The sequence below is a fragment of the Thunnus albacares genome, chromosome 14 (genome assembly GCF_914725855.1).
Source record: "Thunnus albacares chromosome 14, fThuAlb1.1, whole genome shotgun sequence".
In the NCBI taxonomy this organism is placed as follows: domain Eukaryota; kingdom Metazoa; phylum Chordata; class Actinopteri; order Scombriformes; family Scombridae; genus Thunnus; species Thunnus albacares.
Window position 1 is genome coordinate 26,604,435 of NC_058119.1, and position 14,896 is coordinate 26,619,330.

Genomic DNA, 14,896 nt, shown 5'->3' on the forward strand with positions numbered 1-14,896 from the left:
TTTTTATCTTTTGATAGTTTACTGTTGCTGCTTTACCCATCGGCCAAGTACTCAAGTCATTGCTAAACATTGCAGAGCTTTGCTAATTCTGCAACATTAACTGAGTCTGCACTGTATTCAATCAAAGGAAAAGACAAGAAATCACTTTTAGTTTGTCTCCTTCACGACATGTACAACAATTTATGTGACAAATTAACATACATGCATGATTGTTCCATTGCTTTGTTAGTTTGCTCACTTTTCTTGAGCAGCTTCCCTTGGGACAATTAGAAAAAAAAGTAGAAATGCTGAGGTGTACTGTTTTCACCTAAGGCTTCTGTCTCCATAAATCAAATTTCCAATTTCCTTCCATAGTCCCAGTACTGTATGTTCTGTGGTTGCATCCAATATCGTACAAAAAGTGCGTTTTTATCCTTTGGTAGCCAATACAGCATTAGTGCAATGTCTGCTGTGAAATCAAAACAATTAAAATAGTAATAAAGCCAAGAATGAAAATAATTAGTCTTCTTACTGTATTTTATCTCACTGCTTTAGGATATTCTTTATCAACCTGCAGTTGGCATCGTCAGGGTCCAATTGCCACAGGCTGTGAAGGTTATTCACAGGAAAACATCACTGTGATTAATGATCATAATTTGTCCAAGTACTATTATTCATTACAGTGTTATATTTGACAATTATTAAAGGATTTCAAGAGTTACAGCCTACAGTGCACATCTCAAACCTCTATTTCCTGTCACTTTCTGTCAAAATCATGTGTGTACCATATGTGTTACTACTCTTCTATAGACATAGACTCCATCAGACAACAGCCTCCAGTTTCATAATTTAAATTCTCATGAGGGCTTTGACAGATTCATTCACAGTATTACTTCCACCAAATAAACATATTCACAACTTAATGTTTGTCATAAGGAGATGATTGTAGACACACACACAAACACACGCACACACATGCACACAGACTGTAAATGTGTATGTTTGGGAAAGAGCCCTAATTGGATACTCTGCACTGTTTACCAAACTGAATGAGCTAATGCAATTGCACCATTAAACTTCTTAAATCTTGCTAATTAAAACTAACAAAGATGTCAATACAAATCAATTAGAAGTCGAGAGGTTGGAGAACCGAGGAAATGGCTTTAGGAAGATGGCTTCAGAAACTCACGATTACAGGAAATTAACACAATAATCAGATACTACTACACTAGTGTGTCCACGCACAAAGAGCTTACATATACAGATACAGACAGTCATACACGTATACTGTCATATGTTCAAAGCATATTTCTACTTATGTTCATGTTTTTGTCCCCCTGATGAGTCTAAGCCGGTGTTCTATCCCCACCAACTCTCCAGAAAAATATCTGTCTTTAGTTTTCTTCAACTTCCTTCATGAGCAAGTTGCCAAATTTGCCTCCAGCTGTTGTAGGCAGGTGATGTATGGTCGGCTTATCAAAGATTTCTCATTCAAAAACAGTTGCCAGCTGCAGCGGTGAACTGGGTTGATGGGAGTGGTGAGACTGAATCATACAATAAACCAACACAATGAGCTAAAAGAGGCTGAAAACCTCTCAAAGGCTGCAGAGTTGGTGATAATTTCCTGCAAGTCCAGTGCTATGAGGGACCTGTTTCAGATTATATTATACATATGATTCATTGTTGACATGAAAAAATAGTTTAGTGGAACTTTAAAGAAAATAAAACCAACAAGCCACCATGGTATTTTTTGTCTTCTAAGATTTAAGCGCAAGATGTAGCTAATATAGATAAAACAGAATAGCAAACAGTAAGAATGATTAAAAGAGAAAAACTATGGCTTCTCCCTCTTTACTGCATTGACTTCCCTTTATATAACCCTCGATTGAGCTGCCAAAAGATCATTAAGCCTTCATTGTGTGCTAATTAAATCAGCACACAATGACACACTGATGTTTGGCCTCCATTGCTAACACTCTCCCCTCACCATGTCACCAAAAAAGGCACTTTTTTTTAAATCGCCCCTTTCTGGACTTATATCCATTTTCCTCCCTCCTTGGCTCCCCCGCCCCCCCCCCCATCCTCTGTTTTCCATTCCCGGGCACAGTGAGTGCTCCTCTTTGTGTCTTGGAGGATTCATTCACCGAAAGCGGCACCTTATAGCCACAATATGCAGTCTCTTATCTGTTTAATTTTCTCCCACCTCGAAAGCATGCCATGGCATCAGGCTTGTTTATTACTGTCAGAGAGACACCATTCGAACTCCCACTGGTGTGCCATTATTATCGCACAGATGGCGATGAGGGTTGAGAGAGTTAGACAGAAAAACAGAGATGGAGAGAAAGAAAACAGAGAGAGAGGGAGAGGAGGGTAAGACCAAATAAAAAACAAAAAACGCCAAGAAATTAGAGAGAATAAACGACTGAGAAAAAAATTAGTGTTTTTAATTTTAACAGAAACCAGATGGTTTTCTGAATGCAGGCGGGAGAAGATCACATGTTTTTTCCTTGTAATGACAAGACAAGTTTGTACTCTGTCTGACATACACTCACATGCACGCACACACACAAACACAAATGTGCACTTAAGCATTCTATATAGTGAGCATTTGACACACCGTTATCCCAGAGGCTTTCTCCTGTCAAGGTAAATCCCTGCATGTCAGAAACAATATTGCACAGAATGCAGTGACCCCTCCATGCATTCCTTGACTCTTGCTACGCTCACTGCAACAATGTCGGAGGTCTCTTGGGGTGACTGACACTTAAAAGTGTGTGTTTTTGTGTGAGTGGATGCATGTGTTCCACCAAATGCCCAGCGGAGAGAATTCAGGACCTTGGAGAGCGACACTCTCTCACTGAGAGAAAACTACTCTTGTTTACTTCTTAGTTTGGTCACCCTCAACATTGTGACTTTATGCTTCCCAGTTCCATAGGAAACACATATTTTTAACATGTGGTGAGTATTTAGTATGTTCACAACAGTGAGTAACCCAGTAAACATGGACTTGGTGATTTGCGTGTCAGAAGATGTCAAGACACGAGCAAAGCTGGACAAAATTTGGTTGAAGTAGAAGCTTTTTTAGACATAGATTACCATTGTTTCAACATTTAAATTACTATATTTAGATTAGTATGTACCAGGTGCTACATATTGACATATATAGTCATTGGAATTTGACTTTTCAACTATATTTAGCCAATTTTTAATCTAGACATCTACAGATTGCAGAATCCATTCTTACTGGGATGGGAAAAGTGACTGCATTAATTATACTCAAAGATGTCAGCATGCATGCAAAATCTGCTCGATTTTGAATGTGGTATCAGTGGATGACAGAGGAAATTGGGGAGCTTCTTGCAGCTGAAAAAAATGTTAAACAAATTATGCACAGACCTCAGACAACACAAGTGTTCCATCTAAATATAAACTGTATTGTTTTTCTCTTTGCTTTATTGACTTTGCAGCATTTTTACACTATTGCAGTTTGATGCTGCACATCTTAAAAGAAGATGACACATCCTGCGGTACTTGTAACAATCTTATACTATGATATTGTATATGGTAAAGGGTATGTAATATGAGTGACATGTAATATGGCGCTGCCACTCAGTCTTTAGCTCCCAGATGCTTCAGGTGTCTGTTCTTTTTTCATATGCGTTTTAATCTCCTTGTTTACTGGCAGCTTAGATATGTGTTATTGCTGCTATGTTTTCAATTTCATGCATGCTTCTTGTTAATTGGCTTGCCAGTGTGTGTGTGTGTGTGTGTGTGTGTGTGTGTGTGTGTGTGTGTGTGTATGTATGAGGAAGGTAATGTTATGTATTCCACTGAGCAGCCACACTTTGCACCTATGAGGCCCAAGTCAATCTGGCAGCACTGGTCCGTGGCTGAACACTTTGGAAAAGCCCGAGGTCACCCAGGAAAAGAAAGGCTGGAGTCCAGAGAGACAGGAGGGAGGATGAGGAGGATTGTGAGCGAGGAAAGGTGGACTACTCTTGCAAAAGAAGTGGTTTGGTCTGCTGCATAACCTTGCCCCCTAGCTTGTTCTTGACCTTGCGCCAACAAATGCAGGAACCATTTTTATCAACTGAATCTGTCTTAATCTCTCTAAAGCCTGTCCTGCTTTAGACATACAGTTGTGTCGTGAATTGATTTTAATGGGTTTGATCCCTCTGCTTTGCTTTTGTCGAGTTTCAGTTTTTTATCTTTAATTTCTTGGAGTAGTTGTTTGTTGTTCTGTTAAGAATATTTTATTCCTGTAAGTCAGCAAACTGACCCCCATTTCATGCTTGTGCTTGTCGCAGAGATTAGCTGGAAAGTGAAATGGGGAAAGGTTATGGGTAGCGCCTGTTTTTGATTCTAAAGTTTGTTTTTGTGAGCCTTTTTTAAATTGATAATCACAGCAGAACTCCAGAGGATGACCCTGTGATTACATGGTATGAATCTTCACCACTCAGCCAATAGGATGCCACCATGTGTTTCTGCTCTATTCCTTTTATTCCTCTTAGAACAAGTTAGTTTTAGAGATTTTAAGGACCTTCTAAATCTAAATGCCAGGAGAGGATTTTTTTCTAAGATGAGATGTTCATACTGTACTGTAGGGACCACGGCGAAAGTCCTTATCACTCTTGCAGTATAAAGCTCTGATGAAACAGGTTGATGATGTAACAGGAGCAGGAGGGGGAAGAAGGGGAGGTTCAGAAGTAGATTATAAACTGGAGGAACAGAAAATGTGGACACAGAGACATTGCTTTACCATTTTAACCTTCGGAAGAAGCAAAAATTTTGAGCCAAAGAAAGAGAAAAAGCATTTTCCTTGAATTTGAGGCCCTTCACCTTTAGCAATCAATACTTTAAACCAACATTTATCATTTCTATTCACAGATACCCATTAGTGATATACCCCTAATCTATCAAATTCTGAAAAAGATCTACAGGCAATGACATGCTTTTTACCCACATTACTTGCCTCCAGCCTTACAGAAACCATTCTTCTATCACAAGTCCCTCTAAAAAAGACCCTCAGTTGCTGAGAGACCAGCTCTTCAACCTGCACCACAGTCTGGTCCAACATCTTAACTTCCAGCAGACAGCTTGGGTCAGGGTGTGTGTATGTGTGTGTGTGTGTGTGTGTTACTGTGTCTGTTTCTCCCCTCTAGAGAGTGCCTCTGTCAGGCCTTGGTCTCATTGGCAGGGACTTTGCAGGGATCTCTTCCAAAGCCCTGCTACCTCCACATGCCAGGTGAGATTGTCTTTCTATAGCTCTGAAATAGTCTCTCAACAGAGGGCAATGAGACAGGCTTAGCTAGCCCTTGTTGCTAACTAGACAGAGGGAGACCCTGCCCGGTCACTCTGGCAGCAGGAAATAAACAATAAAAGGGCCAGAAATTGAATTTATTGCAACTCCGAAGACAGAATAAATAAACAGTGGCAGGTAAGAAGAGGTAACTCCCCATGTCCTTTGGCTCAACAGAGTAACTGAGTCAATTAGGAAATAGTAGGTTTGTTATTCTGAGAGTGACCATTTTCTCCCTAAAACTCCAAGTAAAGACAGAAATGAGATTAAGTGTACATAGGAAAATGGTAAGACATTTAAAGAGACATTATTTGAAGCAGTAATTACACTAAACCTATCATTAGTTTTGTTCACTTTGGTAAAATCCTCCTAAGCTGAAAAAATAATTAATCAAATTCAACATCACATACTTTTATTACTGCATGCTTTGGCCTCTTGCCATGTTCTGAAAATATTATCTTAGCACACTGACTAATTTACTGGTTAGCTGAGCACTAATGATTGAATGCCTGACTATGTTGCCCAAAGCAGTGAGCATTGGTGTATGTGGGTGTGTGTGTGTGTGTGTGTGTGAAGGGGAAAGTGAAGTCCTTATGACGTTGAATCCCTCCCCTCTCAGCATCCGTCCCCTTAGGTTCACAAACACGACCATCGCGCACTGACAGCGCTAAACAGCGCTCTGGGGGACAATCTGCGCTTGTTTTACAACTGGTCGGGAATGGCACTTGATACTTGAGTTATGACTGTTTGGAGAAAATCGTTGCAAAAAGGATCAGGTTTCATCTCGCGAATAAAAATGATTAATTCTGTGACAAATAGTGCCATAAACTGGCTCAATTTATCCCCATTAAATGTCTGGATTGATCACACTTTTGCACCCTGATTTGTCTCAATTTGTTGTAACCACAAACTGAATCAGATTATGCATTGATCCTGTGCCTGGGGTGAAATTTGTCATTCTTTTGTTGATGAGGATAAATTAATGTCTAACAGCATGTCAATGTATCCTTTTTTTCTTTCATGGTGGTTTTAGTGATATTTACTATCTAGTCTTTAGTGACTCAAGAGTCTCACAGTGCATATAATCCATAAAACACTTATATATATAAAAAGTTCCAAGACTAAAACATCATCTTTGTTTAATTCTTCTGTTCAAAAGTGCATATCATTACCTCTCTCAACTCCACTGTTACTATTTTTTAAGCAAAGTACTAAACACACCTCATAGTTTTACTGCATAATCACACCAGCTGTTATTCAGATTTGGAGTGAATGCCATATTGTTTGATGGTCCATATCTCCCTTTAGAAACTCATTGCCATATATTAAAGCAGTAGAGATCAACTCGGTGCACATTTCCCACTCCTCTGCACCTTCACACACATTAACATGCACAGACAGTGTGTTCAAGGCTGTCCCGGCGTACATCGCAAACCGTTGCTCTTTAACAGCTACGCTTGTCCGCAGATTATGTTGTCATAGCAACCGAGGCAAGCAGGGGAGGAGGGCAACAGCTACGACTCCTCGTCCGCCTACACTTGGGTCTTTCTCTCCCACTCTCTCTCTCTCTCTGTATCCTGCTCCCCCCTCCCTCTCTTTTTCAGCTATCATCTATTTCCTGAATAAAGCTAAAAAAACAGACGTCTGTGCTGTCGTGGACTTTGGTTGACTTTTGACTGGATTATACAGTGCATAATGTACTGAATAATGCAGGAGACAGACTTTGAAGTACTCTCTCAGTGCATTTACGTGCACTTGTTCTGTTGTCTTCTCTTCAGTGAGCTGATTTTCTAAATGTCTTGTAAACAGGAAGTCATTTTTTTTTTTTTGTTGTCAGGATAGTTGATTAGAGAAACCGCATTGTTGGCTGTATAGCTTGTACTCTCACTTTGCTTTTAGTCCACTCGCTCCAATAAAATAGACAAAAAAAGCGACCACCAGGTAGCAGCATCTTGAATCCTGCAGACCCTTGCAGCTACACACATGTAAAAGGAGATTTTATGGTAACCAGTGCATGTAAATGTATTGATCGGTTTCCTGTGTAGCATGTAAACACATTGCGTGCATGTATGTACATCATGATGCAGTGTGTGTTTACGTGCACACCTAACACTGTATCTCATGGGTCCAACTTTATCCATATATTTTCAATGTACTACATCTTACTTACACTGCAGAGCCAAAAGACATCCCTCACCATCATCCACACAATCACACAGACTCACATAAACACACCCGTACATGCACGGATGCATAGTCACACCCCAGGGGAGGCAAAACAGGCTCTTTGAAAAACAGGTTTGGTGGAAGTCCTGCGGTTAGATTTTGGAAGAAGTTGTTCTGGGACTTAATTAGTAAAGGGCCCCATATTTGAGCGGGCTAAGTGCCCATGAGCTCTACTCTCAAATCTGGGACAACTAAGACACACACACACACACACATGAGATGGCAACCAGCATGCACACGTGAACACAGGTTATGCACACACATGCACGCAGCTACACAGAAACTGCAGAAAATCTTTCCATGCACAAGGAGTAATTGGAGAAGGGGGCAGCTTCTATAGATGCTGCAGACAGCGAATAGTGAATGAACAGAAAACTCTGCTGAAAATGTATGTTTTCACTATCAAATACTCACCCCCATGAAAGGATGACCCGAAAACTTTATAGCTTACTCCTTTGCAGACGATGGCAGCTGCAGCTTGTTTTCACAGCAATTACAGTCATTGTGCATGTTCAAACAATTGTTGCTTCACCATTTTAATCATTAAATGCACTGCAGTACATCCAGTGGAGCTTCTGAGCCATGAGGTGGTGACAGTGCAACACAGAAGTGTGGTATTTAGCTCTTGTGGACAAACTGTATATGAGTGTTTGCAACATGCTGCACATACAGTACGGCAGTGAAGTGGATTATGCTGCAGGAGTGGTTTGAGAACGTTCTATCGATGCGGTGATGCTTTTTGGAATCACTTGTAACCGCTGTGAATACAAGCTGACTCCATGAAGGATTAAGATAGAAACTTTGAAGAACCACCGTCTTTTAAACCTACAGGAGGCGAGGTCACTGTGATACTCAAGATATACAGTATTTTTCGTGGAATCCTCCTTCGAATTAAAAGGATAATCCTTCCTTTTTTCACGTACTCGCTTTAGTTTGTATTTTAAACACAAATGGCCACATAAAACATACATGAACTAAGACATGTACACACATCATATGACAGACAATAAGTAGGCAGTGACATTAGTCAAATTAATGTAAATATTAATATTTAAGTTCATAATAGCCAGTTAAACCGCAGCATCCTATCCAAAGCGTCCAATGCAATGTTTCATCACACCCTGAACATACCACAGACTTTACTGATGGATGCTCTTGGAGGGAAGAAGAAGAAGAAGAGCAGGAAGAAGAATAAAAAATATCGAGGCAGAGGACAGGAAAGAAGAGAAGGTTGTTAAATAATAAGAGTAATAACAGGAGGTCAGTCACTTACTTGCAGTGCTTGTGAGGCCCGCTGAGTGTCTCGATGACAAAGCATTCGCCACCGTTTAGGCAGTAGGCCAGGTCCTTCTCATGACAGGGCTTGAAATGCTCCGAGTGCAGCGGTGGGACAGTTGGAGATGCTGCAGGACAAGCAAAGAAACTCTTGTTAGTTATAATCAACCCCTAAATGTAGGCTATTATACTTTTCCTGAATGCATTCGGTCTCCAACGATCAGGCTGAGTGACAGGTTAATTCATCTCCCTGTCTTCTAGTGGCCTATTAGTCCTCAAACTTCATTATAATTGTCTCTTCACTCCACAATTCTGCAAATAAATCATCATATCATCCTAAATTACAGCAGAAAAAAAAAAAAATTCTACAGCAAGTCAGTTTTCCAGCAGAAGCTACTCAGTCTCCACCCAAGTATCCATAACGAGTGTCTGCAACCGCCTCATAATACACTGTACGTTTGGATAATACTAACACACTATTGTTTGTTTAGACCCTGCAATGTCACCAGCGAAAGATGGATGGAGGACGGGTAATAATCTGTCCCGCTGTGATTAATACTCCGTGGTCACAGTACTGCCGTCGGAGAGCTTGACTTCTCCTAGCGATTTATCACAACATGCATGGCTGATTGTGGACAGTGCGAGCTTCTGAGGGAATCCACTCAGCGTACCTTAATGGATGATCTTGTAATTGAAATTAATAAGCAAAGCACAAGTTGATGTTAGAGGAAATATGCAAATGCTAAAGTGACCTGAGAGTCAAGAAAAAGTGGGGAAAAAACACAGCGCAATTGATGGCGCTGTGGGCATTTTACTGCTCATTGAGGATAATTTATGAAACAAAAAAGATAAATGGAAAGGGGGATTGCAGTCATCCATCAGATGTGTGTTTTGAAAGCCTATGCAGTTGGAAATCAGAAATCAGATCTGCACCACAGATGATGTTCTTATTAATACCAAACCAGACTGCTGACTGTTTCCTTTGTGCTTACAAATGAAAAATGAGTCTCATTAGCCGATTCTCAGCCGTGTTTTTCAAAGTAGCTGAATGAACAGTGATGAGCCAGAACTTCATGCTTCGTTGATTAAAAATCACTTTTACTCACAAGATGTTGTTCCAGTTGTGTTCTGATTACTGTATTAGGTTGTCCTTTAATGGTGTGTGGAAAACACACCCAAATGAACTGAAGATTTCTCAATCAAGAAATAGAGAGATTATTAATAATGTTTGGAGGGGAAATGGATGGATGAGGAGAGGTGAGTTATTTCGGTATGGCTTCAGATCCCTTAATCAACAATATGAGGTGTGTGTGTGTGTGTGTGTTTGGGGGGGGGTTAATTATGAGATACTGGCTGCTGATTGGGCTCTGGGGATCTTGAACAACCCTTGGTAATTGGATGGTGAGGGACTAGTTTCCATGTGAGAGGGGAAGTTAGGAGTTAGGTCAGGAATCAAATCAACAATGAGATCTCAAATGCGGTTTTATCGAACGGGAATGTCAACAGGTTGGACGTGATGGCACAAGGGTCTTAATCAAAGTAGTACACCCTGTAAAAGACGGTTAAGATAGTCATTCATCAAGTTTTCAGCAAGTTGAGGAACACTTTTAAATCCAAACTACAAGTATTGTAGCATATTAAAGATTACTTTACTTGCCATGTGGAGTATAGTCAACTTTCTAAACCTGAAATACATAAACGTAACCTAATGATGTCATTAGGCTAATTTTTGGTCATTTTCTGGTCAATCTCAGCTTGAAGTAACAATTTTTTTGCAAACTGGGGGTGTGGATTTGAAAAATGTGGGCGTTTACTAGGCAGAGAGGGCCTGAAGTAGAGATGCTGCTGTTGCATTATGGGAAATGTAGGATTCTGGAACTTGATCCCATGCTGCTTTAACTTGGACTATTCTTATCAGACTACACTTTTACTTTTTTTTATCGAGGATAATGTAGGTCTTTGTTTCAAGTAAAAGCCACTTTGTCCATATTCAAAATTCTAAACTCAAACCATTTTTGTAACAGGTACAACAATGGTCAAAATAGTTGAATAGATCTAGCGCCTGAATGTGTGATGCTTTTGGCAGCTCGTCTTTTTTTCTACAAAGACTGCATTTCAATAGGAAGGGTTAAAGGTCAACTGCCTCCCGACAGTGAAGGTGTGCTCCTTTTGAGCATGCCGGTGAAGCCGTAACCTGCTTAAAAACCACAAGACAGTATAAACCCTACAGAAGATGGATGGGGGTGCAGGATACATTGCGGGATGCAGGAGGTGCTGTAAACTCCTGCCCAGTGTGATCTGAAATACAGCATTTCATTAAAGTTCAAAGGTCATTCCATGAGCAGAACAGCGTTTTGAGGGTGATGTGTCTGTTAATAAAACAGCTTGAATGACACACAGCTTCAGGAGGGAAGGGAGGGAGAGAGACTTAATTAGGCTATTACCATCTCTAATATGAATTCACACTAAAACGAAGTGCAGCAATGGTACATCCAGCCCTGACAAAGTCCTCCCAGTCCTCCAGACAAAGTGGCATGGCCTGAGGTATATTAAGTTTGCATATTAAGTTGGTTGGTGGTTGTCAGGTGAACTGAGCAGTAAGGCTTTGAAAAGCAAACCAAATGAAAACCTATGCAAGTAAAAAAAAACATTAAGAAGGGAGGGCGAGTGTGCATTTCTAAAAGCTGCATACAAGCACACCTGTTGGTTAAAAAAAAAAAAAAAAAAAAAAAAAAAAGAAAAAACACTTTGTTTCTCATTTGGTGCCCTAGGCGACCGCTTATGTGGCCGATGCCTCGGGCTGCCCCTTCTACCCCATGACTTAAACATCCTGTCCCTCACACTGCTCCTGTCCTGTTCTTCCTCTGTAGTGTTGCATTTGCAGTGCAGTGCAGGTTAATTCGAGTTCAGTGCAATACAACTGGAAAACAAGTATGTTTTCTAGTAAATATTTAAAGGCTCATACATTTGAAGAGCTGTCCACTCCTCACTTGGACTGTGAATCACTTTGTCCAGAGGAATTACGTTCATATCAGAGGATTCTGCAGCACAAATGTTTACATTCACTGCTAACCTTTGTGCCAGTGTTGCTGATTATGTAGCGAGGTGGAATGTAAGGATGGTGCAGTCGTGATGGGTGATGGGCATGTAACACTACTTTTATATAGGGGGAGGGATCCCTCCTCTGTTGCTCTTCCTGAAGTTTCTTCTTCTTCTTCCTCTGCTTTCTTCATCTGAATCTAGGGTCTAAAGATAGAGAATATTGTATTGCTGTACAGACTGTAAAACTCCCTGAGCCAAATCTGTGATTTGCGATGCTATACAAATACAATTGACTTGACTTGACAGCTCACAACAACTGATGTTTTTTTTTTTAACCATAACAATCTCCCTCTAACTTAAATCATACAGTCTTTGGCCTCCATGGATGTCACAGAAATAAAACATTTTTAAAAATTGCTGGCACTGAACTTTAAAATGCTGTCAGTGAATGTAATCCACAGTTTTACAGAATCATTCGATATCAACGCTCAGTCTGGCAGGAGGGGTTTGAATCTGACAGCGCACATTTAGCCATGGATGCACATATCAATGCAACCGTCACCTGGCACTTAAATTCAACCTTTTCAAAGCTTTATTCGACTGTTCACATGGATTCACAGGGACACAATGAGATTAAATTCAATTTTCTTCCCAAGTACAGCTGCCAACTGGAAAGATAATAAGAGAGAACTTATAATGGGGTAAGAGGAGCATAATATCGCCATTTTGTGTGTCCTGACATGATTCCTTTGGCTTGCAGTGCTACCTTCTGCACACAGAGACACTCAATGCACTGCTATTTCTTTCATAGCACTTGCTCTGCAACACTACTGTATTTTCTTTTTTTTTTTTTAAACATGAAGGATTTCCCTCCAGACATGATTTCATGCTTGGACTGGGCTGTGCTGTTTTGTTAGTCCTGGCGATAAGTGACAGAAGCGCCATTTGTTGTCCTCTCTCTTTGTTTTTTTTGTTGACAGAGTTGTCACAATGCACTGTAGATTGTTTAGCTTAACACTCGTCACCTGTCAGCTCAGACGCTGTGCGCACTCAAAGAATTGTGTCATTTTTAGGAGGGAATGCCAGACTCAACTGAAAAAATCATTTCATTTCAGTCTGCTGAAAATATCACTGCAAGTTTGAAAACATTGCTCGCACAAGGCAGACGTCAATCACTGCAGAAGAAAACAGTCCAATTTACTCCGCCGTGCTGTGAAGGGAGAAAGAGGGAGAGGCAATGAGAGGATCAATAAACCATTGTGCTGGATAACACAACCCTCCACTTGAACCTCTCTTTTCCGTCTTTCATCTCCGTCTCTCTTCTCCCTAACAGGAAGAAAATGAGGAAGGAATAACGGATCTGCTGATTTTCTCTTATGCAAGTCGGTTCGTGAATGCACCGGAGAAAAGGCAGCAGCCATTTATGTAATTTTTAATAATGCAATAATAAAAAAGATAAATCTTCCTTCCTGAACTTCTAACAGTGACACTGATGTGTTTAGAAGACTCTCACAGAGCTGAATATGCTAAGGAGACCGGCACTGGGATAAATCCAATCACTTGTGGGTGTAGGTGATGCAGTATTCATGATTTAATTATTGTTCTTCCATTCTGTAAACCCAGAACGGTGGGGGGAATATACAGGATGGATGCAAATTCAGATTTGGAGACTTGATGCTGCAGCCCTGACTCCTACAAAATACGTTCACATACTACAAATTTTTTTAGTAATACTGGCCCTCTCTGGCCCTGGCCCTCTCTATACTGGCCCTTTAGGCAGCCCCTCAGTTCAGCCTCTGTCTCTAACAGGCAGTATTAGCTCCTGTCTCTTTAAGGCCCCCCTCCCGATGAGCACACTCTGTTCTGATTGGCCAGCTTTCCAGAATCTTACCAAGTGGCAGCCATGTCAGAGTCGTGTTAAGTTGCTGCCGATGAAAACCCAACATTTCCTGCTTTACTGCTTCATATTAGCAGTGCTAACGAAGCTCTGGCAGCCAACATATGGAGATATTTGGAGCTATTTGTTCAGTGGATCAGTTAGAAATAATGCAAGGAGGAAAAGTACAAGCAGAAACAGCCATGTGATGTCCAGGCACCTAAAACACTTAAAGTTAGGGAACAATTGTGGTTTTGGTTAAATATTGAGTCAGTCATTGTGTCCCAGAGACCACAATCTTTCTCTAACCATAACCAAGTGCTTACAGTTGTATATATTGTAATATAGTTATATATAGCATAGTTGTATATAGTCTATATTATAATATATAGTTGTAATATACTGTACATACAGTATCTCCCACATCTCCATCTAATAGCACTCCTACCATCTACACTCCCAAAACTCATCCATGCTTCATCAGTTGAACACCCCCTCTCGTCCATGCACGCACACAACATTAATTTCTCCATCACTCCCAGTCTCTCATCTCTCTTCCCCAGATTCACTTGTCCATTCTGTCTATTAAGCAATAAGACTACTATGAAGCATGTAAGACTACATGTTATGCAATAAGATAAGACTAAGTTTAAAAGAAATGTGGTGAGTAAAACGAGTTAAAATACACAACAAATCTTCAGGTTATAGATTCCTTCTTAATCTCCTTGGCAGCTGTGAATGGTATATGTCATAAACATCGTCCTCTTTTCTTTTACCAGGGAGCCCTGAGGTTGGATAACAATGTGTCCCAGAGTATCTGGTAAGCAAATACCTTATCAAGAAGGTCAATATTTCCTTTAAAAAATGATCTAGGACGAGGCACTTCCAGAATATTAGTGCATGATTTGCAGTCTCCTCTTCACTGCTCTCGATCCATTTTGAAGACAGTGTTAACAATTTAACTCTCTAAGTTTGCATTGGCAAGTTAATGGACATCTGGAAAGATATTTTCCAAGATTTACTTTCTAATTTGCATTTCCAGCTCGATTTCCCATTATTATCTGTGTCGTATTAGACAGTGTTCTGTGTAGTGAGGTTATATTGAATTCAGCCACACACCCAAAGTGGCCTGCTAAAGCCAACCTTTCCCCATCCTTTTCCCACTGAAAATGTGAATAAATGAATGTTTAAATATGCTC

General features: G+C 40.4%; 1 protein-coding gene across 2 annotated transcripts in view; it reads right to left on the bottom strand.

Moving 5' to 3' along the window:
• Positions 1-14,896, bottom strand: part of LOC122996934 (pro-neuregulin-3, membrane-bound isoform) — a 385,190-nt gene that overhangs the window by 139,613 nt on the left and 230,681 nt on the right. For both annotated transcript variants that reach the window (XM_044372740.1, XM_044372739.1), the window contains exon 2: positions 8,778-8,907. In XM_044372740.1, coding sequence (XP_044228675.1) covers positions 8,778-8,907 — 130 coding nt within the window. The remainder of the gene's footprint in view (positions 1-8,777; positions 8,908-14,896) is intronic.